We start from the raw sequence: 27,896 nt of genomic DNA, 5'->3' as shown, positions 1-27,896 counted from the left end.
TGGAACAGCCCTCTATGGAAACGGTTTCGAAGGGCGCTATAGGACAGACAAGACTGATAAGTCACACATGTTACAGTTCTGTAAGAGAAGTATTCGGGGCCAGTCCACGGGCTGGGAGAATAGTCCTTCCTTACCAATCCCCCCTCCCCCCCGCGTGTTTAATTATCATTAGGATTATTACTGTTACTAGCCAGTTCTTATCCAGTCCCTTGCAATGACAGGCCTGGTGTGACCGCCGACCGCTTGTCTGCAGGCAGATCCGGAGGCTGGACGTCAGTTCCGCCACTACGCCCTCCTGTCTGGGGTCCCGTAGGTGGTCCTAATGAATTCTCTAAGGTGGGCGGCAGGTACAGAGTGTTCCGTTTGAACTCTTAATAAATAAAAACAGGCAAAACGGGCCGCCATTAACGCGCTCTCTCGACAGCCAATTAATGCTTATCGGTGGTGCATTTCTCAAACAGCCCTTGAGAGCTATAAATCAGAAGCTCAAATTGTTTGAATATCTTTGTCACCAGGTGTATACTATTTAACCCTCATATTGAAAGTTTTTTATTTTCGCACTGTGCAATGCACATTCGACAAATCTCAGTGAGACGCCTGTTTCAAACGCCGCACCTACATCCTGGTGATAAATCCACAACACTGTTTTAAAACCCGCATCTATTGATGACATTTTTTTTTCCTCTCTCTCGAATAGCTCTCCCAAAGCACCGTTATATAAGGACCAACACAAGACCGGAAGACAAAAAAAAAAAGCTTTCGCAAACGCATCCCTGCTAGTAAGTTCAAGGCACGTAGGCTTTCATTGCGCAGTGATTGGTTAAGGTTGTAAGCCTATAGAAAATGTAACATAAATCAGATTCATGAATCCAACCATCTAACCTCGGGCATGCGCAACCTTTCTGATGAGCCAGATCCTTCTAACATATTAGGTGTGAGCACTATACTGTGCGTTTTTCTGTCTGCTGCCTTCGTACTGTATGCATTTTCTATAAACGTAAAAGCGAGAATCCTTTTCCAGGCGTGAGCTAAAAAAAACACAGAACACAATCATAAAAATAGACGCGGCTATCAATAAGAGCTCAGAAGATGCTCCGTTACGTAAAGGTGATTCGCAGACACGACATTTGTCACAGACGCTTTATTAAAATAAGACAAGCCACCGCAAGCTGGACAGACTTGTGAAATTTCGTCTGATAAAAAACAAACATATCCACAATTCATTAATGTCCTTCAGTTAGCACTGCGTTAGGAAGGCTACACACTTATTGATAGAAGTCGTATTACAAGGTGTATATAACGTGTGCTCTGCTCTTATTTATTTCACATTCCGTTTAATTTATTTTGGTTATATTTGAAACTTTCAAAGGACCGGGTCAGATACCGACAGAAACCAAAAACAGAGTCGCATGACTTTTCTGCGCTGGTACCCTTCCTGTAGTAACGATGGCTATTTTCTACATGTATTTAAAATAGGGAATTCGAAAGGAAACACTCTCTAAGGTGAACACTCCAGCTGCACCAATTAAATAACAGCTGAAAAGGAAAATCGTTTTTTTTTCAAATGTAATTTACTAACAGAAGAGTAATTTAAGTGTTTAGGTTTAAATAGGGTACTAAAGATATTACATAGCTTCTTTCATGCACACTGTAAACAGCATTAGAGGAAAAACCTGTTAACACACATTAAATTATTATTTATGTCCATTTGTATCGACTGTGTCACATAGTTGTACAAACATAAAAAATCGAAATGTTACCAAACCGATTTTTTTCAGGCAGACGAAGAATTTCCTGTGCCAAAAAATCTAGAACAATATTACATTTCAAGGATGATGATGATGCAGGTGTCACTGTACAGTGAATTATCCCAAATTTCTGCAGTACAGGAAGATCCTAGAGAAAACCAGTTCTTGAACACTGGGGGAGGAGGGAGTGGGTTACTCGATTTAAAGATCACAATATGGGGATACTTTCCTTTAATCCTACAGTACTCTCCGAACGAAATTCCCAAAATGTCCCCCCCTCCCTAATCCAGCCGTTTAGTGGGTTAAATCACTCATGTATTTAACGAGCAAGGCCACAGCGCTCTTTAAAGGGAGAGGGTCTTTCCCGAGGAAAGTGCCCGTTTAGTTTGACACAAAAGCACAGGGATGCCTAGCCGCCTGGCGAATGGGTCAGGAATCCTTTGTGCTCCAACTCTGCGGGTCTCTCCTAACCCCCGTGCAGTGTGGATATGAACACCACATTATCCCGGTGCTGAAGTCTGTAATCCATCTCACCCTACAGAAGGAATATGCACACACACACACACAAAAAAATTTTTTAGATTTCTTCGGAAATCTACAGAGAAAGTTACGGTCCTTTTGCATAATCTACACCAGGCGCACAATCAGACAAAAACAGATTTACCAGCATAAAAAAAATAAATAGGAGCCAATACAAATGCTTAGAGATGTGTTATTCTGCTATAGAAAAAAGAAATCCGAAATATACACGGTTGTGCATATCACTATCACAATCATATCAAAACGCAATCTTATGTTGTGCACATCAGTAATTTTTCTCAAACCCCCCCCCCCCCCCCACCAATAGTGGTTTCTGCTATGACAACAACCTTGGCTGTTATTGATACAGCAGAGTTTGGGAGAGGAGCAACACGGTTTGTCATTTTGCAGTGGAATAACCAGTCAACAGAGCTCCCTTGAGGTTATATGGGCCCGGTGGTTCTGTGCAGAAATAAATGAATATGCAACTCACTGCAGAGTGCAGGTCTCCTCAATGAGGGAACTAGCTGTGACTCACCCCACTGGCCAAGGTGTGCTGACCGACTGGGTTAAGCAGGGATCTGAACAGTAATGTTACTGCAGTAGCAAATGAGCCTTCTGGTCTGGCCATATAGGCATTTGCCAAAGAAGGCTAGGCACTGCTTGAACACTGGGCCCTGGTAAAAATGAGTTCACTAAGCAGAAGAAACAGTATTTAAAAAGTGGATGACGGAGACAAAGTCTGGCGATTTTAATTCTCCTAGCCGAGAGAAAAAACAAGCTGCATAAAACACAGAAATAATGTCAGCAGTGTCCTTCAAATTCTGTAAGAAAGGAGCACAACTGAAATAATGAAGGTGGCTTTGTATTTTATCAGCGACAGATTCAAAATAAATTATCCCAGGACCGTGTACTGTGCGTAAACAGCAGATGGCTACATCTCAACCCTTAATTTCCTGCATACCTTCACGGTAACAGGAAGTTCCAAAATCTTTCCAATTTAATTTATCGAGAGCAGCGCCCGTGATCATTAAACTTGAAAACGCTGCAACCAACTGAGAGCGCTGTGGCAGCTTTGATGTGTCGAATGGCCCGACATGCAGAGCCAAAAGTGTGAACATGATGGGTTTTGGGATCGCCAAATTCACATCTTAAGATCTAACATCTATTCATTTCATATCTTCGACCCGGAAATTCTCCTTCCAAATTTGTAGGTCCCCTTTGAAGTTACAGAATGGGCCAAGAGCGCTTATCGTTGCCTTAAGCTGTTTTGCTCATGCCCATACCGACAAAAGTGCTCACTGAGCAAGAAAGGAAAGTAACAGCTTGAACATCGTTGCAAAACTCAAGGTGCTATTCAAAGTTTACGTGTTTACTGGACAGATACATTAACTCAGCAGCCGACTCAGGGAGGTAACTAGTCAAGCCTGGACTAATTCTGTGAGCTCTGGTAGGGATGCACATAACGTCACTAGCAAAAGAAAGCCGTTTGTGTAAGTAAAAACTGCGAAAGAGTACTAACCATCAGTTCCCAATCTGCATCGTTAATGAGCACCAGAATGCCAGGTCTCCTAGAAAAAAAAGCACAATGCATTGTACATCAGCAACTGACTGAAGGCATGATAATCTCTTAATCCAATATCAAGGTATTGGGCATATTACACGGATTTCAGGAAAATCTTGAAAAAAGAAGTGGCTTAGCAGGGGGTTCGTGCAAGGGGCCTTTAAGAAAACAAAACCGAATCATTAAATGATAAGACGTCTTAGCACGGCATAATTTCTTTAAGCCGACATGCATCGTAAACAGATACCGCTTTTGTTGTTTAATGGAATTTAATGCTGCGCAGTCTGCTTTCATCAACAGTATCGGGGGTATGAGGTGAAAACGAACAAAAAAATAGCAGCTTGCAGACAACCTGCAATGTCAACTTTTACGCAGGAAAAGTTGACATTTTTTCCTAACCTATTAGAAATTGCAAGGATACCCAGGTACGTTCAAAGCTGTAGCTGGGTTTTTTTTTAAAAAAAAACAAATCAAAATAAATCGCGTTGTTCAGAGCAGCGTCAAAAGGATTTCTGACTCATAACATCACATCACATTAGTGCCATCCCAGCCCAGAAAAAGCCCACTGCAGGATCTATGAAGAGCTGGCTTGAAAGCAGCACTTATACTGTCTTGGCAATAACTGTCAGCACAAAACCTGATCTTGGCAAAGATTTCTTTGCCTGCAAAGGAAAGAAACCTTGCAACAATTTAATCTAGGTTAAGTAGGCTGAAAAAAAAAAACCACATTTGTAATAACATCAGGGAGGCTCTGCTTTAGAGTGACAGAGAGGTGCAGGGAACCCCTGACTGAGCAAAAACTGCTGGGCTTCATTTTTCAACTCCCAGCTATAAAAGCGTAGTAAATTCCGAGTCACGTTCGGGCGTTGGAGAAAAACATGTTTTAATGGGATCCAACGCAATTAAAAAACACCAGAAAAACAGGGAAGATTTTATATATGCAATCACACACAGCGATGCTCAAGAAAAACAACGTTGGCTACAAAAACCCCATAATCAACCAGCACAGGGCTGCCGTCTGACCCAATATGTCCCTTTTCTGGCTCTCCCACTCTTTAAGCACTTACTGCAAGGCAACGCCTGTTCATCAGAGTGCTATTACTTAATTACACAGCGGAGGAAGAAAGAAAAACTGGCTGTGACAATTTGATCTGTTCTATTAATTTCGAGCCAAGCTTCCTACCGAAGCAGAGAGAATGGAGAGGGGGAAAAAAGGAGGGGGTAGGCGATATCGGCTAATGATCAGAGCTGAAGGAAATCCTGTTTGATCTCCTACATGCTGTAATCGTCTGCTGCTTGGCTTCGGACTGTGTGAGCTTTGGTGTATCTGCAGTGCACAGTTACAGGATGTAAAAGGAAAAAGTGTCTTGAAAGTGTCTTGGAAGCACGCAAGATCTCTTAGCTGTTATCACTGAACGCGGCCTCATCTTCTGCCTTTTGCAGAATCTGTAAAGTGGCATTTTCATTTTTTTTTCATTTCATTTGCTGAAGGTTAAGGGGTGGGCGGTGTATGTGTGTGTGTGTGGGGGGGGGGGGGGGACAGGGCAGAAGGAGAGAGAAAGAGAGTCAGTGAGGTGAGATGAATTCCCACTGCGGGCGTCTCCGAGCAGGAGAGGGGGAAATCCCTCCTACACGGACACAATCCGGGGCCTCTCCAGGAAAACCGCTGTTTAATCAGACACTGAAACCGCGTCACCCTCGGCCACAGAGAGGCCGAGGCTCCTGCTACAACTCCACCGTTTCTGTCCTAGTGCACACACCAGAGAGGCAAGATAACGTGGGCTTAAGAGGGACAGATCACCCAGACACATCGGCATAATAGAAAAAGGAGAATCAACGTGAATAACACACAGAAATAAAAATAATCACAGCTCAGTTTGGAATTGTGCGTGGACAAATATTCTCCTGCAGAGACTTCAAATTCATTTCAACTCCTGGATTTTAACACTCGGTGGCGACTGCAAAATTCGGTATTCATTCAAGGGAATGAAATTCATTCAAGGCGACCCATAAAAAGTCCAATGAACTGAAAGTTTTGTCAAAAGCCCTATCGACGCTGCATCTGAAGTCGGAACACTGTTTCGGAAGCCCGGCAGAAGTAGGTTTTTTTGCTTGTGAAACAGCATTGGGATGGATTACACATTTCTTGAGCCACTTTTGTGTAACAAATTAAGTAGGAATCGTGAAAGAATTGCACTGGTTCTGGAAGATAAATGTATACAGCAAAGATCAGAAATGAAACAACATCCATCCAGGTTTTAAATTGTACCATTTTATATGTACTTACACTGTATCCCCTTGTATGAAGAGTTCAGGCCTCTCTTTCAACAGGTTTCCCTTGATCCACAGGAGTAACTGCTTCATGTTCCCTATAAAACACAGAAAACACTTCAAAGAATAAAGACCGTCTGTGCATAACATCCCACCAGGCTACTCATTCGGGTCTCCCATGGTGCCCTTTAAAATTCAATACAAGATTTCAATCAGCTGTTTGTTCAAGTATTTCAAAAGACATAAAAAAAACATATAGCAGCAATCTTCAACATCTTTAGAAATTGAAAGGTAAAAGTTAAAAACAGCTTGAAACCCAGGAGAAATATTTAAGCAACAAAAATGTTCCAAAGACACCAAATTTTTTTTTTTAAATCAAAGTAGATCAACAAATCATTAAAATACAATTCTGTGTAACAGCCCTTAGCTATGAAAGGGAAACAGGTGCCTAAGCATTTTGAAATCAAGTTTTCATTTACTTCCATCTTGACTGATGCAAAGTTCCAATAAATGAAACTAACAGCCAAACTGCGTAGTCTTTTGAAAGACGATTCAGAAGCTCCACATCATGTGTAATAGTTTTAATTACCTTATAAAAGGAAACATATACTCCAATAGTAAAAAAAACAGGGATTACACAGTCACAATTGGGCATCTAAAATTAACAATGCATTTATAGCCCATTACTATACAAGCAACACAACACCAAGGTTTAATGAATGTAATCAAATATGCTAAATTCAGATATCAAATACTTTTACATGATAAGGAACAAGTAATAGGTTTATTCCATGCTGAAAAGAAAACAATGTTTCGGCCATGGAGCCTTCTTCAGGTGTGAGAACATTATTACAAAATAAATAAAGAAATGGAGAAGAAAAATAATGATAGTTTACAGCAGAAAATCTGAAACAACACTGAAACAGAAAACATTACAAAGGCTGGCTGCGACTTCTCTGCGTATTAACACAACCCCGGAGCGCAGTGACACACAGCCCTGATCAGCCTCAGTCAGACTGCTGTGGGATGTGTGGCGGCAATTCCTGTGTCACTGATCCAAAGATCTCACCCAGCCTTGTCTTAGAAGAAGATGGGGTAACAATTTCAAAACCATCAGGTCCCATCATCATCTTCTCTGCCTGAACTAAAAAGATTTGGTTCTTTTAACCTGTCAATGACGGACATTTCTTTGAGCCTGGAAAGGTATGTGGTTATTTTCCACTGGACTGATGTCAGGTCAGCAAAGACCACATTTCTGTATCACTGTGACAAAAGCAGAACACGTTATACTAAATGAGGTCTGAAGAGTACATTGCAGAGTTTTAGATTAAAATCCGTTTTATTAATATTCTACGCCTTCGTGGCCTGAAATTGTTTTTTTTTTGGGTCTAAATAAAAGAAGAGCCCATTTATTGAAGCCCACTGCTCAGATCTTCACCTCTTTGGGAGAGCAACTTGCTCACTTGAAATCTTCCACTCCTCCTCTTTGAAACCCCGTTTTAGTGTTCATAGTTTTCTCCTGGCAGGACTTTCAAATCCCGAAGGCCAATGATAACTCAAAACTGTGACTGTCCGTTTATATCGTTTCCCCACATTGTCTAGATGAAGAAAATGAATCAATATTAACACCTTTGTTTTTTTCCCCAAAGGGACCTTATTCAAGCTCTGATTCCCCTTTTGTCTTTACAGTTGTTGTTCTCAGCACACAACAATAAATGTCTAAATCCTTCTGAATTTTCTTTGCAACTTTTATAGTGTTTGTTAAACCTACTGTTTTGGTATCATCTGGACAGTCAGCTAAAACGAGATCCTAGATCATTTATAAAAAAGGGAGGTCTTTTAGTGATCCTAATACATATGTCTGTGGTGCTCCACTAATTACAACTCCCAGATTTGAACACTAGTATTTTCTGTTTTCTATCCATCAACTAGTTTCAAAGCCAGACAGTTTAATTCTGTTGATGGCATTAGGGAATTGGTCCCACAGATGTTCTATTGGACTCAGATAAGCTGATCGTGTTGCTCTCCGAGCGGCGCGATGCCTGCAGTCTGCATCACAGGCGTTCCTGTGCTAAAGGAGGTGTCTCCCCTCGTCACACTTTCTCCAGCTTACTTGAACACCACATCAGTCAGCAAGAATGCTCACCGCGACACCTCTACCTGTGGTCTTCCGTCTCTCTCCACTCTCCCTGCTGCCTCAGATACTCTGTAGCCCACAGAAGACGGCAACTGCATCTCTCAGCCGTCCGTGTTACACCTTAATGGCCTGCAGGCAAGGCGATCATTTTCACGCAGGAGGTGAGCTGCAGTCATTCTGCCGACTGTGTGGAAACTGCCTGGGCTGTAGCCCTTAAAGTCTGAAGGCGACGGTCCAGATCAGCGGGCTGACCCTCTGACTTTCAGGATGCGGCTCTGTCCCTCGCGATGACCCAGTCAGGTGCTAGCTGGCATCCCATTCTCCGGGCAACGTTTCTCACAGACGAGCAGCCAGACAAAATGCATTGCCGAAACATTTTTGAAAACCGAGAACAAGAGGCATTTCTTCACCCCAGGGAAGGCACGAGTCTGGAGCGTGGCATGCCCTGTGGTTGAAGTTGATACCCCGCCATTCCTTCAGGGAAAGGCTGGGATCACTTAGCTACTTGCAATAAGAAGAGACAGGTGGGCTGGGACCCTTTCCAAACGCAGTATGGAGAGCGACTGTCTGTAGCGCTCAAAAAGCACGATACTCGTGCAATGCTACATTTAGCGGATGTTGTGAAGAGTGAACGTGTCCTCAAACAGACCAGCGGCGCTATCATCAGAGCCTGTCCTTTCAAGGCTGGGAAGACTCTCTCCTCCAGCTTCCGTGAGGCTGCACAGAAAGCATAAAGCTCAGGATCAGTGCGCAGGGCGACCAGTCAGTAAATAAGGAATGTGGAAGTTGTCTGGAATCGCTATATCACAGGAAACCTAATTCAGAATTAGAATCCAGGTGCTGTCTTTTTGCATTTTTGAAAGGATGATTCTCGTCTAATGACTGCAACCTAGCTAAATCGCCCACTGCGTCGACACATGTGGATGTCCCACTGCTCATCCCTGGGGATCCTCACCCTCCTCTTCCTCGGGAAGGAGGAAATAAACCCTGTCCCCCCCCCCCCCCCCCTCCAAGCGACAGCTGAACGTGCAAAATGAAAGGGTGGCACCACCCATCACGCCGCATCAAGAAAATGATTCTCAGAAGCTGTGCGAACGGATTTGCAGGCTGAAGTGCACCGAGAACGAGCAAGACTAGATTTGAAGCCTGATGCAGCAGAACCAGGTCGTTTTCAGCCCGGCTCACTAGAATGGTGCACTTGGTGCACGTTCTTGATTGCCGACACTCTGAGCGCTCGTGTTGGTGCACCTGCACACGAGGGGGGCGGCCTCACGGAGAGCCCTGCAGCAGAGCCATCAGCGTGCAGCAGGCGGAGTGGAGCGCACAAGCCAGAGTCGGGGCCTTGCAACGTATGTGCACACCGCAGACAGGCCCCCTCTCCCGTCTCCAGTGCATCCGCATCAGTGTGTGTAGCACCCCCTCTCCCTGCACTGGCAGGCAGGAGTGAGGCTGAAACTGCGGCTGCCTGCATCCGCGGGTGCCCACCCCCCCCTACCCCAACTCCCCCCACCACCACCACCACCACCACCACCACCAGCCACGAGCCTTTCCTGCCGGTTCCAGCCAGTTTGCTCCTCGGCGGTGCGGACGGAAAGAGAGAGACGGAGAGAGGGAGAGAGAAGGAATGGCGTGAACGAAGGAAGGGGAGACAGCCCCCTTCTGCTGTCCCTCTCACAATTGATTCCTGTTCTCGGCTCAGGGAGAGGAGGGAGATGTGTGTGTTAAGGGGGGGTGGAGCGCGGTCCGGGTCCCTGGCTAGCACTCACCCTCTCCTATCCTCTCGCGGCGCATGGTGGCGTCGGAGCAGGCTGGTGCCAGCCTAGACTGACTTACGCCAACCTAAAAAACGAACATCTGGCTGCGTTGTGGCATTACGAGAGGGGTGGAACACGGGGAGCTGAATTTATGTAAGAGCAGCACTGAGAACCCAGTCATGAATAGAAAAGGAGGCAGAGGCGGTGGTGGGGTGGGGGGGGGGGGGGGTTTGGGCTGTGCTTTGTGCGAATCTCCTTCTTCTACACAGTCTGCGGTTCGCTACCCCAGCTTTCGGTGACCTTCTTCTATAATTCATTTTCAGACGCTGAATCGCAATCCCATTCACTTTGACTTCACAAAAGGGGGTGGAAAAAAAACCCACCACCTCTGACCCATGTTAATCCTATGCGGGCCGATCTAGGGTCCCGTACGGTCCCTGCTCACAACCCACAGGAGTTGCGGGAAAACAGATCCGACTGCCACAGCAGAATAGGAAGTCTAAGGCAGCAAGTCCCGCTACAATTCATTATTAATGCGTTTCTGTCACTGGGATGCACCACTACATAGTAAAACTCAGAGCTGTGTTATGTATTTAATTGCATGCTAATGAACCATCGCCTCAACCTGGAGCGCTTTCTAATGAATGCTTTGATAACACAGCGCTGTGTCCATTTTGACTTCTGACAGATGTCTCTTCCTCTGTGCGCGGCTCGTGCAATGTTGAGAGAGAGCAAAGTGGCAAGAGCTTCACAGCCGTCATTGGTGTCGTTCTGGCCTCTGCCGTTTAGCGACTTACACTCGTCCCCAGCAGCTACCTTGGTGCGTTCCTTCACTCCTCTCTTGACTTACATTTCGATTTCCGGGGTGCGCAAATACAAGGAGCTGAGCATTACGCCGGTGGCCGTGAGCGGAGCGGTGGCCCTGTGGCTCAGGATCTGCGCCTGTGGCTGGAAGGTTTGCCAGTTCAAATCCCGCAGCCGGCAGAGGAATCCTACTCCGTTGGGCCCCTGAGCAAGGCCCTTAACCCCAGCTGCTCCAGGGGCGCCGTATAAACGGCTGACCCTGCGCTCTGACCCCCAGCTTCTTTCTCCCTGTCTGTGCGTCTCATGGAGAGCAAGCTGGGGTCTGCGAAAAGACAAGATTCCTAAAACAAGAAACTGTATATGCCCAATAAAGTGATCTGATCTTATCTTAAACCCTCGCTACGAACAGCAATTCCTGGGGAGTGCCATTTGCTTTTCATTATCCCTAAATTTACAGTCAGCCACCCAGCACTTATTCGTCCCCTAAATATAGCTAAGACAAATACTACATTACGCTGCCATGTTAAATATCATCCTAGTTCCAGAAAGGATTTAGCTGTGGCAGAAAACAAAAAATCTATGAGCACAACAGCAGGAAAATAAATACAGTACTACACTGTATAAGTACTCGCTGTTGGCGGAAATCCCAATACAGAACAGGGACTATTCAAGCTCTGGGGGTGTATTTCCCACAGCTGTGCAAGTTCAAAGTCCTTCTTGTTATCTCACCTAATAATGTTGTTAACCCTGAGTCCTCCGTTCCGGGCTCTGCAGGAACCTGTCTCTTCCCGTCTTCTTTCTGCCTGAGCTCAGCATGACCTGACTGATAGGCAATTACAGACACCTTTATCCTCCCATAGGTCTCCATCGGCTGATGATCTCGAGGAGCCTCGTTTACGAGACTGCCAACAATTTTGGTGGTCATATATAAAAAAAAAAAGGATACTGGCCGCTCAAGGAAAAAAAAATCAACAAAGGGCAATCACAAAAAATTCATTAACGGATTCAGCCTTGTATGAAGAAGATTACACAGAGGACTTGATACAGGTGTCCAAAAGCCTGAAAAAACCACTGGACTGCTCGGACAAGGTGCATGCAAGAAGCACTGGGCTGAGATCTTTAGGACAACAAGCTACTAGTAACCAAACGAGCACGATGAGTCAAATGTCCTCCTCACCTCCGCTCATTTCAGAACCTTTCCTACAATCCTAAGACGTCTGCAGAACAATGTTAAACTAGAAAGACCAGAGCATCATCAGGTAGGGTCACAGCACATACGGCACAACGCATTGTGAGCAGCTGATTCCGTTTGAGTTGAAAAACTATCACTGAATGATTAAGACTGAATCATACAGTAAAGAGGACTTGGAACTATATCTCTTTATCAAAGGTTATGAGACCTTCTTATAGATCTTTTTCTTGTTGCATCTGCTTGTGGTCCCTTTTATTTTCATTGAGCAAGTTAGACAGAAAAAAACCCCACAGCATTCCAAATGTGCTCATCGTCCCTCCCCCTACTTTCCAATGGAGAGACATTCATAGTCTTGTTACCATGTGGCCGTGCACAAGAGCAGGAGACAGTGAGCTAAAAGGATTTCCACACATGGGAGATCAATAAAGGTTAACACCAGGGCCACGGCCATCATCGGCTGCCCTCGGTCAGTGGATTTCTCAATTGGGTCTGTGCCTCGTTTCTCAGGCTTCACTTTTCCTGCTTAACTTTTCATGCACGCCAGACTGAGACACGTCTTCTCTGGCGCAGGCCCGGAGAAGTTCGACCAGGTGCGTGCCTGGGATTTTAGGAATGCCCTTCACTGACGGGACGGAAAAAAAAAGTGAATCTTTTTAGCCTTGAATATTGACAGCGACACGGGAAACTGAATCCTAGTCATCAAAATGCCCAAAAAGGCAAAATCATTATTACCTATAATAATCAATCTTACATAAAATCAAGCCAATTGTACATCAAGACCAACAGTGAAAGACAAACCAGAAGCCACAAGTGGAAACGACAGGGAAGAGCAAATAGGACTGTGATGATGAAGCTCTTCCTTACACGGAAGAATCCGGAGGAGCCCAGCAATGTTATTGAAGCCGGCACCCTGGCTTTAAGAAATGGCTGGGTCAGATCCTTGGATCCATTACCTGTTAGCATTAAAACATGTTAGATAGACCAAAAGGCCTATCTAACGCGCCAATTTTTTAAGCTAAAATTTGCACTTCTTCTTTCGCCAGTTAATTTATAATTTAGAAGGTTGGGTCTTTTATGCGGGTTAAAAGCAACTGCGCTAAAAAAAGGGAAGTCTCAGAGATATTCCCTCCCTCCCCACACCTTACAACTGACCTCCGTGGTCAAACACAACAGTGCAAAAAAAAACAAAACAAAAACAAATTTAGTAAGCGATCGCATTACGGGGGGTAGCCCATTCCGAATCCCGGCTCGGGGTCTGGGAACGTCACACGGACGGGCGGAACTGATGATCAGCACTGATAATCCGTCCTGGTAATCCGGACACGGAGGATTCCCAGGGGGTACAGTGGCCTCTCTCTGGAGGGAGGGGGCGGGGCAGGGGGTGGAGCCTAGGCAGTACTAGATGAGCAGTGCACTGGACAGCTGCACAGCTACTACTGCTCGGGTACAACTGTACACAATCACGCCTGGCCTAAGGATATTAAAAGGAAATACGAAATCAGGCTCTTCCTGGGGTGATTCCACTGAAAATATCGAACGCCTGAATTGACCTGTTGTATCTTAAGTATCTGGCTCTTTATGTGGTTATGCTATGTTTTAAAAGCTGTCCGCAACTTATTGTACTGTTGCAAGTTACGAATAACAGTACATCTCCTTAGCACACAGCAGCTAGCAATTAATTAATTAACTAGACTCCAAAACAGCTTCTTCCCGAGAGGCGTCAAGCTGGTGACGGCCCCACTCCCTCCCATCATACTATGATCTCTCCTCGCTTCTTCCTGTAGCCACAATGACTGTACTCCTACACCACTACACACCCGACAACTGAATGTAGGCCGAAATTGTACTTAAAACTGTATTAGTTACTTTTGCACTGTTTTTGTCCTGTTGTATTCTTTCTCTGTTTGCGTATTTGCACGGTTTTGATGATCTGTTATGTTATTACACTGTTATTGGTATTGTGTTACTGCCTATTGTCTTATCTTCTGTTCTATTTATATACTGCACCTGGGTGATTAACGAGAAACCCTTTTCACTCTACTATGCACCTGTGTAAGTAGAATGACAAATAAAGAATTGAGACAATTAATGCCTTTTTTTTTTAAGGCTTGAAACATAACGCCGTCAAAACTGGACAACCTCTGACCTGTGTACCAGGCTAAGAAGCACTGTAATGATGGGACTCTTGGACTGTTGAGCCTCTAGCCACCCAACTAGCGAGATGGGTCAATTGGCTGCTTCTCCTTTCTTATCGCATCAAGGCAGCCTTCCAGAAGAGTCAGCAGAGCACAAACGGAGAGGGGCAAAAGTTACAATTCGGCTGTGGAGCCTCCCTCAGGTGAGGCCATAGAAGACTCCACAGCCGAAACGCTGGGTTTCTTTCCTGCTCTTTTCAGCAGGGAAGAAACCTTTACCTGTTCCTCTGCAGCCTTCGCGTGCTGATGCAGCTCCAAGGCTCGAACTACAAAGAAAAGTTACAAGTCTTTGAGCAGTCTACCGGTCGGCTAAATTTCGGCCTCACTTCAAATTGTTCTCTCAAAAATGTGTCACTGGGAACGACTCAGACCTTCTCAAGGTGGCCTTCTTGATGCAGTACTGGCACATAAAAGAGACCAGAGGTATTCAGTGCTCTGTCCGAGACAAATGGCATTTCTGCTGTTCCACTACACTAAAACTATGGGGGCTCCCCTTCTGAATTGCCTTATAATACTTCAGCTAATGCAAGAAATGCTCTTGCAGAAATATTCAATTTCACGGTTTTGATAAAAGTATCATTTCAATGTTTTCTGATTTTTTTTTTACTTAGGCAAAACATCGTAAAGCACACAATCCCGCCTGTCCTGAGGATATTAAACGGAAATATGAAATCAGGCTTTTCCTGGGGTAATACCACTGACCCAGGAAAATACCGAACGCCTGAATTGACCTGTTGTATCCTAAGTATCTGGCTCTTTATGTGGTTATGCTATGTTTTAAAAGCTGTCTGCAAATCTGGCGGGTTGCTCGCTCAGGTTATTGTACTGTTGAAGTTAAGAATAACAGTCCATCTGCTTAGCACACAGCAGCTAGCAATTAATGCCCTTTTTTTTTTTAAGGCTTGAAACATAACGGAGTCAAAACCGGACAACCTCTTCCACGCTCGTCATCGGAACATTTTTTTGCTCCGACTCCCGGACCCCGCCGCCATCGTCACATTTCCCATTCCACAGACGCAAGGGGACGGGGCGTGATTTTTCTCTCTCCCCCCCCCCCCCCCCTCCCCAGCATCTCTGCAATGTCCTGCGCTCCCGACACGCACCGCGCACTGTAGCAGCCAGGTCCGCCCAACAGCATGCGTCATGCGGCTGCAGTGCAGGATGGGATAGCACTGGTGCAAGAGGGAGACCATGGCTGTACAGCCGGCGGGTTTCACGACAGTGAAAGAACATCTGGAAATGTTATTTTCTCTGGTTTTATTATTATTATTATTATTATTTTTCAGGCACGCGCCTTTCTCTTTCTCAAAATGGGGTTCTCGCCTGGTATCTATAGAAGGCAGGAGGAAGTTTTGCTAAGGGAGGGGGGAAGGGGAATCATGAGGTGGTCATTAATCACCAAGAGGTTGGAAAGAAAGACCTCATCTCTAATTATGCAGACCATCCACCATCAACCCTCCCCCCCGCCCGCCATACACTCCCCTCTGTGCTCCTCATTTCCCAGGGAAGATAACTGCCCCCCGATCAACAGCCGGTCATTTATCACTGACCATTCTGTCCAGCGATCGGCCAAGGTCAGTCTCCCAGTTCCCCTTCCCACATTCCCCCTGGCGGTCACCCATTGTCGAGGGGTTGCCGTGGAGACCCCATCGCCACGGAGGCGACCTCTTTTGTTGGGTGCTGTGGTTTCGTTGGTGGGGGGGGGTTAGGACAGAAGGTAAAATGTCAGATAATCTCTTTCTCAGCCACCCTTTCCCACCAGGTTAAAAAGCCATGAGTCCAATACAATGGCCTTTCACGGTATGGATACATAAATTCATATTCTCATTCTGTGTGGCAGCGATCTGTGTCCAGGCCTAAGCACCGTGCGCAGAAGCAAAATATCTGAGTAACCCATAATAGGCTACGTTTTACTCTTCCAAATCCCACTAGCCACAAGCTAAAAACCTCTTCCCTTTTCAATTAAAAAAAAAATTAGAATTAAATTCCTATAATTCAAGACTGCCGCATCAGAACACGTATGGACACTATTTTTCCCCCAAAGGCTTTTGTGAGATGAAACTATTCTTGGCGATACATTTCGTATTCGCTGCTTGTGCCTTTTACTAGAATCTGGGATTAAAAAAAAATATATATATTTAGAGAGTTGAGCCTGATCATGCAAAATTCTAACGAGAGCCATTGGCACGTTTATTTCTCCCGTAACTGCAGATGTATAGAAGCTGGGAGTGACCGTTTTTCCACTGAGAACCAAGTCCATCGCTCATGTTCTTCGAGATGAACCCTTCAGATGTTATCAAGAGGCAGGCTTATAAGGGGGAAAATTAATAACTTGGGATGGTTTAGGAGGGGCTGTTTCACATGATGGAATATTGCCAACTAGCAGCACCCCGTGTACGCAAGAAGACAGAAGGACACACCTAACCCAAAGGACTGAAGATAGGCGATCAACATCTGTCCTGATCGCCCCCTTTTTTGAAGCGCGGAATCACAGAACCCGCTTTCACCTTCCATGTGCTCCACAGCGCTAACGTCGGCCAGCCCCCGTCCTCGCGGTCGAGGGAGACCACAAGCAAGACCGTGGGCCCCCCCCCCCACCCCCTCCCGCCCGCAGGCCTCTGGCCACACAAGGCCCACCGCGACCGCCGGGGCAACACCGAGCGCTCCGCACGGCCCACCTCCGCACGGAAGGGCGCAAAAAAGCCTCCGGCGGAGGTGGCAGAGCCGAAGCTCACTGCCGACGGCGTGTGGGAAGCTGGGGAGTGGGGAGAGAGAGAGAGAGAGAGAGAGAGAGGGCCGCTGGCTTGCCCTCCCAGTGCTCCGAGAAGGATTTAAGTCTTTGACACAATTGTCCCCGCAGCACCGTCCAAGCGCCCGAATGCGTCCACACACCTCCCCCCCAATGCCTACCTTTCCTCTGACCCTGGAGCTGTGTATAAAAGACCCATCAGCAGTATCACTGACGCCATTTACAAGTGAATGCCTGGCAATAATGGAGCAGTTAGGGGAAGAATGGGCCAGCAGAAGGGGGCTCACAGATGTTGGGAGGGAGCTGCGGCCTATTGTTAAATTGGGTGGAAACGGAGGAGGGGGGCGGCAGCGCCTTTTTAAATACGATTTGCGACGGAGTCCCTGAGATGGGCAAACAGTGCCTGTGTTGGGCGGCCGCACAGAGGAACAGCTGGCGCTGCAGAGCGTGTGAAAGGCATCTCAATGAGGTCAGGAAAAGAAAAAAAGCTGGGAAAGGGAGAGTGGGGAAAGGGGTTGGGTGGATGGGGAAGGGGGTTGAGCTCCAAACTTTTTTTTTTTATGATTATTATTTGTGTCTGTGTGGGTGTGTGTGTGTGTGTTTGTTCCCCATTGCCAAGCAGCGAGAACCTTGCTCTTTTTCCGGCTTCAGAGGTGAAGAGGGCACGCACACTCCCGCTCCCCATGTTCTGCTCCTGCCCCGCTGGCACACCTGCCGTGGGGGGCAAAGGGACGATATTTAATGAAGTCATCAGCGCAAAATATCTGATGAGCTGCGTTTTTTTTTTTGTTGTGTGTGTGTTGGGGACAAAAAAAACCTCCTACCACAGGAAGGCAGATAAAAAGGCACTCCTGGCTCCACTGACATCAGAAAGAGTGGACAGGCCACAGTTTCCCACAGTGCCCTCAAACAGAGCTTTGCTGAATGTCGGCATTTTGCTTCTGGGCACCTCCTTCTAAATGGCTGGTGCCCAGCACCACTTGTGCAATCAAAGGACCTTTTTTTGGAATGAACAGCCAGAAAGAAATTTCAGATGCGGCTGCACCTTTTCGGGAGCCCTTCGAGGAAGAGGCTGCAGTCTAAAGGCTGTCAAAAAAAAAATGCAAGCCGAGATCTCGAAATTCAGACGTCAGTAGGGTACGGGTGGCCAGCTGGGGGATCACATCTTTTAAAAAAAAAGTAGCCACATATTTACGACAGCACAACAGTTTGATCTTCAGGGACAGGATCACGGCTTGTGCAACAAAATATCCAAAGCGCTACGTGAAAGAGAAACCCGCAAAAATCATTTCCCCCCACCCTCACAGTTTCCTTTAACCCCAGTGATACGAAGTTCTAAATAGTGTGAACAGGCTACAGCTCCTGTCTGGTTCGAGGCATAACTCTACCTCCAAGCACCAATCAATCTGCCACTTCAGGGCTGTGCGTCAGTGTGTTTGCTGAGAATGATGAAACGAGAGAAGGAAAAACAGGCCGCTCGGAGCTGTCCACATAGGACAGAGCTGCCTTTCTTTCTAAATCCTTCGCACACAGTCGCTCTCCCGTTCGCGGAACAATCAGGTCCATAAATGTGTCGTTTTTTTGTCACATCGGCAAGAGGCTTCTTATCAGCGCGTACATACATGTCTGTGCTTGAAGCAACACTCAAGCGACTCATTTCCTGAAGACCAGCTCTTAATTTCCTGATGGACGCTGGTGGGTAGATACAGCCCGAAGATATCCGCGCTCTCCACTTTCATTTAAGTGGACAGAAAAATAACAACCCAGAAAAAAAAAGTTTGGAAGATGACCGTTTTTATCTTGAGACTGCAGACTTGAAAGGAGCTGAAGGGTTAATAATTCCTTACGCTTATATCACGCTTTTCGGGAGACTCCACTCCGAGCGCTTTACAGGTAATGGGGACTCTCCTCCACCACCAGCAATGTGGAGCCCCCACCTGGATGATGTGGATAAGGGCCGGGAAGGGAGAGAGCACTTCCACGTCAGTTATCTGCATCAGTGAACCGGGGTCACGGGTGGGAATCAGAACCCAAAATGGGGTGCGTGTCTTTGCACGGGCAGGGTTACACTGCACAGGTCGTTGAAATTGACAGCTGGGGAACTTTCAAGATGCAGCTGGATAAGATGTCGGGGATCTTAGCAATTAAATTAGTTAAAGTGGCCTAATGACTGCCTTCTGCTTGTCTCTCTGGGTTACAAGAAAAAAAGAAGACAGCCCTGCACATACCACTGGACAAACCCAGGACAAATAGGTGTTCTGGACACATTTAATGACTAAATGTATCCAGTACAGTACATATTTTCGTCTTTCGGTTTTTTGATTTTCCAGGACCCAGGAGTACCTCTTAGTGTTTACCACTATTATGTGCTCAAAGAATCAGTTACAATCACAAAACAGGTACTCTGCTTCTGACGCATACAGATCTCCAAGTAACGCCTTCATGACGCGACATGTGTTGTTACCATGTCAGTACTCTACCAACAGAACCTCGAGGAAACGTTACTCACAGGGCTCAGACTGGCTCGGCAGCGTCACGTGATGGTTCTTCACCCCATCGAACAGCAGCTCTGCGCCACCCCTGAGAAGAAAACACAAAATGGATTTATGGACGACTGGCGAATGCAATTTCCAATTGTGCGATTCCAAAGCGTACAAGACTGCTTCTGAAACAAACCAGGACATGAAACATACATACATAATTCGAGCACGGCAACAGGACTGCATATGCTGAGCCCTGGGGATACGTCTGAAATTCACACCTCTTTTTCTCAAAAGGAGAGCCGGAATGTATTAGAATAATACTCAAGGGGCAAATTATTATGGAATCTCTCTTCATTTTTTTTTTTCCAATCAGTGAAAACAAAAAGTTAAACCACGCGATCAAGTTCAGCTCGTGCTGGCGATTCTCACAGGCTGGGGGTTTTCATAGACTGCTTCTTACTCAAAGCCTTCTGCGTGATCGTCGACATCAGGCCCTGCACAGTGCACGAGAACAGGATGTTCACGTGTCCCCCTCTGGTCTGCGATGAGATGGCCTAACCGGCTAGTGTACATGACCTACGAACAGCGAAAACACCAACCAGGGGACATGGGTGGAAAAGTGCTTTTAAACCGAGGACAGGAGGCGTTTCTTTACATAAAGGTTTGTGCGAGTCAGAAAGAAGCCCGTTGCTGAAGCCAATGCCCTGGCGTTTTCAAGGAACAGCTAGATAAGAAACCCCGAATCAATTGTCCGCTGACTACTGAACCAAATGGCCTGCTCTTATCTGTTACTGTTTGTCCCGCTTTGTACCCCCACTTTATCACTGAGGAACCTTAGAATGTCCGCTGATATTCTGTGGAGTTACAAACTGCTTTTGAAAAGGAACACGAATTCTGGCCTCGGCGGGACTGGAGGCTCAGTGCGCAGACAAAGGCCCGCCTGTGTTGGTGGTCCTTTATCCTGAAGACCAATTTTCATTTTGATCCAGGGATCAAGCGGGCTCAGCTATCAAGGTGTGTGTCCTCGAGCTCTCCGCACCGACATCGTGGGAAGGGAACTGTGGGGACTCCTCCCTCCTCCCCCCCCTTTTAAGCTGATCTCCTACAGCCAGGGCTGGACATGACCTTTAATGGCAGCCACGCACAATGCAGAGATCCCACCTCCGTGACCGGATCCCCCAGGAATGTTTGATGTGCAGTCCAATGTCCCGGCCTGCAGGACCACCCCCTCACCCCCTGGTCCGTCTTGGACGTACGGAGTAAATCGCCTGCATTCAGGAGAGACCCCCAGGGTCAGACGGGGAGATCAATCCCCTTTGGCCAGCTAAGCAATAATCTCCATTGTGACCCCGATGCGGGGGGAAAAGCAGGATGCTGGGATTAAGAAAGAGAGAGGAAAAAAAAAAGAGGAGATGGGGGGGAAGAAAAGAGCAAATAAAGACAGCTCCGTAGCCCAATGCCCATAATGAAATCCCCCCAACTCCTGGATTTCCATTAATGAACACACTGAATGGTAGCATCCATGGAAAACCTTTATTTGTCATAGCATTACTCCGACACGGTCCATTCTAGACAACGGAGGTTGGGCCAGCTCGCCCATAAAAGTGAACGGATGAGCGAACAGCTTATAAGTAATGGGTCATTTTGTCATGCAAAATGCAATCCAAGCCTTTTAACTCAATATGCTTATTGCAATTACTGGATATGCAGCAATGCATTAATGATCCATTTTGTATCTTCTGTCGCTCAGCTCGGTGGACTTTAAAAGACCTCCCCAGCACATACACACACTTTTTCTTTATTTTCAGGGCCGCTAAAAAAATGTCAATGTCCGTCTCTTTAATTCTCTCAAACACACAGGATTTCAGCATAAGCGTGTAATTCCAAGTCACTTTATTTTCGGCAATGTAAACTGCAGTGTGGTTCTCTTGAAGCCGACTGAAAATTCAACATTACGGTACGCAGTACAGACTAAAACCGACAACCGCTTCGCTAACAAAACGGCAATTTGATCTCGAGCAAACGAATTTTGCAGCATGCCACTCGAGCATTAAAACAGGCAATACCGCAGCACACGAGACAGAGGGAGTACAGTTTGCAAGCTGCCTCCAGCGCAATATCAGCAGAACCTGAAATCAGTGTCATTGTGTTAGAAAACAGCCCTCCCCTTTGATTTTGCTTTATGGGAGGAACAAAATTGCTCCCCAATTTGCACGCACACACGCAAGGAACGGGTTAAGAGATGCTTTCCTCCATACAAGCCCACACAGATGTTCCTCGCTCGCACAGAAAACAGGCATGCCTTATTCAAACAGAAATCAGGAGTCCAATAAGTGCCGATCTTTGTCTGTCTGAAAAGAAAGGGTCCAAGTGTGAGACCACATCGAGCAGGTGCGGGCCCAATAAAGACCGCTTCACATCTCGAGAAAACTGTGCAGTTGTGTGCCCCAGATATTTAAAGATCGGCACAGCTGCCAAACCCATGATATCGGCAAAGAAGAGCTGTTGTCTGAGCTGCTCAGTGAGGCGGACCAGGAGTCCACTGTCTCCACTGCCTGTGTGTACCAGAGCAGCACTCTTCAGCGCCGACAAGCACCCCTGAGCCGTCGAGCAGGGAGATCTAGTCAGGTGACAAAATCGGCGAAGACCGAGGTTTCAGCACACACTCGCTTTCAATGAAGGAATAAAACATGGGAGACCGGAGTATCAGAAAACACTGGCATCCACCTGCAATAGTCTCCATCATAACCACAATAATCCCTGCAGTAGTCTTATAATAATAATAATAATAATAATAATAATAATAATAATAATAATAATAATTGTTTACACTTATATAGCGCTTTTCTGGACACTCCACTCAAAGCGCTTTACAGGTAATGGGGAATCCCACTACCACCACCAATGTGCAGCATCCACCTCCATTCCCATAATGGGAAACCATTCGAAGCAATTGTATTATACTCCATAAACACACAATTGGATTCATTTTCTAAACAGCTTAAAAGGCCAATCACCTTTTTAAAAAAAGCTTGCAAACGACAAATGGAATTCAATTAGCTGGTGTCACCCAGACGCCTGGAAAACTTCCCTTATGCAACGACCGCTACTCTGACGGGCCTGCGGAGAACCCTGGAATGATTTAAGACTGATTTCGGATTCGCCCCCGAGTAGCATGCAGAAAGACCCTTTGTCTTTCCAAAACTACTGTACACACCTATTCTTAGCGATATAAACTATCAGCGCTGGTGGTATATAAAAGGCCCTTTGAAATCCTACCCCCCCCAAAAAAAAGAGCATTAAGTATTCTCTGGCAGTCAGCAGTCATTTAAACACTCTTTGCCATTAACGATTAACCCTCGTCTTTTGTGCTACAGTTCAATTAGAGCTAACATAATGGAAGGAAGGGTGAAAGACCAAAACAGATATGCTCCTGAAAGAATCCTATTTGTAGTGCAGAAAACAACAGCTTGTTTTAGGAGGGTGGCATACAAAGAGAGGGACAGGGTTACCAATGGCGAAGGGGACGTGAAAGGCCGGGGAGCTATTGAGCTTGTTCACTTCCTTTCTTGTCTTTTTATCTTCTTCTAAATGGGAGTGAAGGAGAGGGGGTAATTAAAACTGCCATTACTTTAAGAGTGCTCGGAGCTTAATTCTGCACAATCAATGACACACTGGAGGTATCGCCACTTGGTCAGCGGGTCAAGAAATATTCAAGAATAGCTCTTTTTTTTTTTGCACTCTGTTGATAAGTCACTGTTTTAAAATGCAGGCTGGGAGATAAGCATCTGGTCTTGCTGGCTGCAAAGTGACGCATCCTACCATACCTCAGCAAATGCACCTTACTGGGAGCTTGTCTTGTGATGGACAAGGAACGTTGAATGTGGATGTTGAAATACACGTCGGTTTTATTCACAAAAACACCACAGCCATTATTCGATGGAATCTGTCTGAAAGTAGATTTCAGTCAAAACATTAAACGGATTAGTCAGACAGAAACAGCGAGTTCCAGGAATGCTATGTGCTAATGTGCCAAATTCTACCTTTAAGTCCTGTTTTTCCAGATTAAGTCAAGGAACGTACACAGAGCAAAACTGACGACGGGAAAAAGGATTTTATTGACAAGAAACATCAGTGCACATAACATATCTGCCTTGATTACGCACCGGTACATCTTCAAAGGTCAGATCTTAATTGAACACAGCTCATTTGAAATCAACTTTTGGATCCATTAAAGATTTAAGCTGATATATGACATAGATATATCTAGTAAGGCTACTGTTTACACAGTAAATAATGCAACCCACACACATCTTGCTATTAATTTAAATAAATCTTAAGAAATACAGCAATAGAAATTAAACCACAAATAGTGAAGGCAATTCATAGCATGTTACCTATTCTTATGCTTTGCATCTACAAATCTTTTTGTCTGTTCAAATTTCAGGACACTGTATAAAAGAGAGAGGATTACTGTACCCTCATAATAAAACACACTATAAAAGTGTCAATGGAAATAAGATTTTTTTTGTATTCTTACGATGCTGTTTTATCACATTTATATCAAAATATGAGATCATAAAATAAAGTAAAGCAGCTAAAAACATCTTCAGTACAGTATTATACTCTGCCAATTTTACTGCTTGAGACAACATCTCCAAGAAATTTCCCTGAAATTTCCGTCAAAAACATTAAAGAAAGAATGGTTTTAAGAATATGTTTTGTGTCGAAATTTCAAATAAGATAAGATCACCTTATTAGCCATATACAATTTCTTACGTTAGGAATTCGTCTTTTTCACACACCCCAGCTTGCTCTCCATGAGACACACAGACAGGGAGAGAAGCTGGGGGTCAGAGTGCAGGGTCGGCCATTTATACGGCGCCCCTGGAGCAGCTGGGGTTAAGGGCCTTGCTCAGGGGCCCAACAGTGTAGGATTCCTCTGCCGGCTGCGGGATTTGAACCGGCAACCTTCCAGCCACAGGCGCAGATCCTGAGCCACAGTGCCACCTCTCCACCCCATATATATATTATATAATAAAATATATTGTCATTTGAAAATCTATAGTGGTCTGGGGCACAATAAGATGATACTGTTAACATAACATGCAACCGCAAGAGCTCACCAGAACAAATGTCCACAATATGAAGGTGAAAGGTGGGCTAAAATATTATACTACAAATATAAACTAGAAGATACACCGTATAATGCGTTTACCTTTCAGGCCAGGTTTACAAACTTATGCGTATGGTCCTTAAAACTAGCTTATGAGTGATGTAATAATGAATGAATGAAATAATTTAATAACTTCTTCCAAAATTATTGCTGCAATACTAACTTTCAAATGTCAGAAATGTCATCTTCATTCAGCAATAACTTCGGACGGTTTAAAACCCCATCCTTATCGTGACTCTTAGCTTGACTGTAAAATTGTGAATTTGTCCTTAGATTACAATGAGCCCAGAAGTGGATCAGTTAATAAAAATAAATTCCATTTGTACAGAGCTTTTCAACTCAAGTGATCTCAAAACACTAAACATACAGGAGGAGACCGACTTCATCCAACACCGGAGCTATTCACCCATGTGGGTAACCCACAGCACCCATTATGGGCCAGCAGATCCTTACACAGCAGGGGAAGGAAGGAATTCTAATAGGCGAATTCAGACAAATTAAGCAAGACAAATCATGCCAATACAGACTGGAATTGATCAAGAACTCCCTTAACACTACCACTTTTATGAACAGATCTTTAATAACCAAAGCAGTCACGACCAAAGTAGCAGCAAAGCACTTTAACATCTCATCTGAAGAGCAACGCCTCCTTTTTTTGCTAAGTCTGGGCCACAGGAAACAGCATCACCTACTGGTCCACAAACATTAATTACAGCAGCATGCTGGCTTCCCAGTATTGACCAAATCAGACTTGATTAGTTTCTAAGATCTGATATGATCAGTCTTCATGGTGGTAGTGCTGCTATCAGTTACTTCAGTATTAGCCCTGGACTAGATTACTACTTTAGGCAGTCCAAGATGTGCCCTGATCAGGGGTACAGTGCTCATCTCTGGCACACATACCTCCACTTTTTCCAAACCTTCGAGCGTAGAAAAGCAGCAAAACTAATCCAACTGCTCTGTTTCTCAAGCGGGATTTAAGTACCTGCTTAAAATATAATGATTTAAATATAAAAAAACATGAGGTAATCATATAATATATAGTTAGTAGAGTGGAGTTGTGATCAGGGCTCTGAGCTTGTACCAGTAAAGCTGACATCCTGGGCGAGGAGCTACTATTGTACCCCTGAACAATCAACATTTGGTAGACAGCTTCAGTCCAACACTGTACAAATGTAAGTCACACTGAATATAAGAACTGCTCAAATAAATTAAGTTGTAACAGATCTAGCCAGCAGCCATATCACCCTGCAACTCACAACTGGCAGCCCACTGGAGCTCAGCAGGTGTGAGCCTGGTCAGTACCTGGATGGAAAACCTCCTGGGAGAAACTGAGGTTGCTGCTGGAAGAGGCGTTAGTAGGGCCAGTAGGGGGCACACACCCTGCGGTCTGAGTGGGTGCTAATGCCCCAGTATAGTGACGGGGACACTGTACTGTAAACAGGCGCTGTCCTTCAGATGTGACGTAAAACCGAGGTCCTGACTCTCTGTGGTCACTAAAAATCCCAGGGCGTTTCTCATAAAGAGCAGGGGTGTTACCCCGGCGTCCTGGCCAAATTTCTCCCTGGCCTTTACCAATCATGGCCTCCTAATAATCCTCATCTCTGAACTGGCTTCATTACTGTGCTCTCCTCCCCACTGAGAGCTGGTGTGTGGGGAGCATACTGGTGCACTATGGCTGCTGTCGCATCATCCAGGTGGGGCGGCACACTGGTGGTGGTGGAGGGGATCCCCATTACCTGTAAAGCGCTTTGAGTGGAGTGTCCAGAAAAGCGCTATATAAGTGTAAGCAATTATTATTATATACAGAGCTAAAATAAGGCACAGTGCCCGGTTTGAGCACCTTAAGCGTGACAACAAACAGTTTATTCCCCAACTCATACTTTCTGAATCGGCAATATGCGACCGTTGAGCTGTGAGACAGAAGATAATGTCGTAGTGAAGCATTTGATGACGCTACAGAGGAGGGTTTTTGAACTTTTAAATACTGAAACTGAAAGACTTTGAAACTCAAGTTCTGTTGAGGATCTACAAGTTACATCCACAATAAAGCCGACTGTCACCAGCCTACCCGTTCAAAACCGGCACAATTCTCATCTGAATACTAAACGCAGTGTGATGCGCATTTCAATTCCACAGCGATGAAATTTCATTTTCTGTACACGTGTGGACAATAATACCCAATTTCCACAACTAAATAAGTAAGAATAAAATCAGGATGTAGCTACTGCCCCCGTCTGAACATGTTTATGTTAATTTATGAACATTTTATGAACCCCTTCAAATCGAACTGAGGCATGAAGGTGAATTTTTCTCGGAATTATCAATCTTTCATTGATGCTTTAGCTACCAGTCATTGGCCACTCTCCAAAATACCTTCATACTATGTTTGTAAAAGGGAAACCATCCCATACTCAAGACAGTGAAAGTGCCAGATTAATCAATTTCAAACGATTTTCCTACCGCGCTCACATGCACATCAAAGACGTAAGTTTCAAACAGCAGAGTGATAACAACACGATAATTAGTTAGGGGATACGGAAACGCATCTATAAAAATGCACCAGACTTATAAATCATGCACCACAGAGCACACACGTCCTATGAGCAATACTGGGTTTAGAAACTCATATTAAGACTCACCCGAATTCCAGATGTAAGGATATGGGCGCCGCCATATTACCACCGAATCCCGGAAGTTTTCGACCGAAATAGAGGAAATGACGTAAAGTACCGTTCACGTCACAGCCAAGATGTGTTTAATTGAATTAAATGTATAAACTGCAAGTTATAGCTAGGAGGCGTTTAGAAGATTACTAATAATTGGGGAAAAGGGGATTTTTAGAATTTTAAAATAATTTTCAACAACTACAATGCACACGTGTAATATTTCGTGGAAGAGATTGAATACATTTTTCATTATTGATTATAATAATTCCTCCTACTTATACAGCGCTTTTCTGCACACTCCACTATTAACGCCTTTACTTTTATTTGAGCGTTTTTGTTGAAGTATGCAGAAAATATTTCAGGGTCATCTGAAAATAACTAGAATATGGAAAGCTACCTCGTAGCCTAAACATATAAGCAAACCAAGTCGGTGTTGTAACTTTTCAAAACGTGATGTCTGTGGACGTCCTAACTTTGCGATTCTGTGATATGTTTATCTCGCTGTCCTCCTCGCCTTCCTCTTCTGTCTCACCCTCTCCAACCCCCCCACCACCCACGCCAGTCCCTCTCCGTGCGTGTTGAGCCCCCGTGTCAGTTTTGGACTGGTGCAGGGCAGTTTGAATTGCAAATCTCTT

At 45.2% G+C, this 27,896-nt stretch overlaps 1 protein-coding gene across 2 annotated transcripts; it reads right to left on the bottom strand.

The window, feature by feature from the left end:
* Window positions 1–1,126: 1,126 nt before the first annotated feature.
* On the bottom strand, window positions 1,127–27,346 carry urm1 (ubiquitin related modifier 1). Of its 2 annotated transcripts, XM_088940590.1 has the most exons (5): window positions 27,235–27,346; window positions 19,443–19,513; window positions 6,119–6,200; window positions 3,790–3,838; window positions 1,127–2,283 (listed from the first exon to the last, which is right to left on the bottom strand). In XM_088940590.1, the coding sequence occupies exons 1-5, from the start codon at window positions 27,267–27,269 to the stop codon at window positions 2,215–2,217; spliced, it is 306 nt and encodes a 101-aa protein (XP_088796716.1). In that variant the 5' UTR covers window positions 27,270–27,346; the 3' UTR covers window positions 1,127–2,214. The 2 variants fall into 2 exon arrangements, with proteins under 2 accessions (XP_088796716.1, XP_088796717.1); XM_088940591.1 differs by lacking the exons at window positions 1,127–2,283; window positions 3,790–3,838; window positions 6,119–6,200 and adding exons at window positions 6,213–8,956; window positions 17,563–17,644 and having other exon boundaries at window positions 27,235–27,287.
* Between the last annotated feature and the right edge of the window lie 550 nt (window positions 27,347–27,896).

This window comes from Atractosteus spatula, chromosome 23 (genome assembly GCF_055471065.1).
Source record: "Atractosteus spatula isolate fAtrSpa1 chromosome 23, fAtrSpa1.hap1, whole genome shotgun sequence".
Lineage (NCBI taxonomy): Eukaryota > Metazoa > Chordata > Actinopteri > Semionotiformes > Lepisosteidae > Atractosteus > Atractosteus spatula.
Note: the sequence above shows the minus strand (reverse complement) of the source record. Positions and strands in the feature narration are given on the sequence as shown.

Coding starts and splice junctions, on each gene's coding strand:
- urm1 (XM_088940590.1), bottom strand. CDS start 27,269: ATGGCGGCGCCCATATCCTTACATCTGGAATTCGG. Junction 6,201..19,442: donor GCCGAGCCAGTCTGAGCCCT/GTGAGTAACGTT, acceptor TGTGTTTTATAG/GGAACATGAAGCAGTTACTC. Junction 3,839..6,118: donor TTCATACAAGGGGATACAGT/GTAAGTACATAT, acceptor TTTTTTTTCTAG/GAGACCTGGCATTCTGGTGC.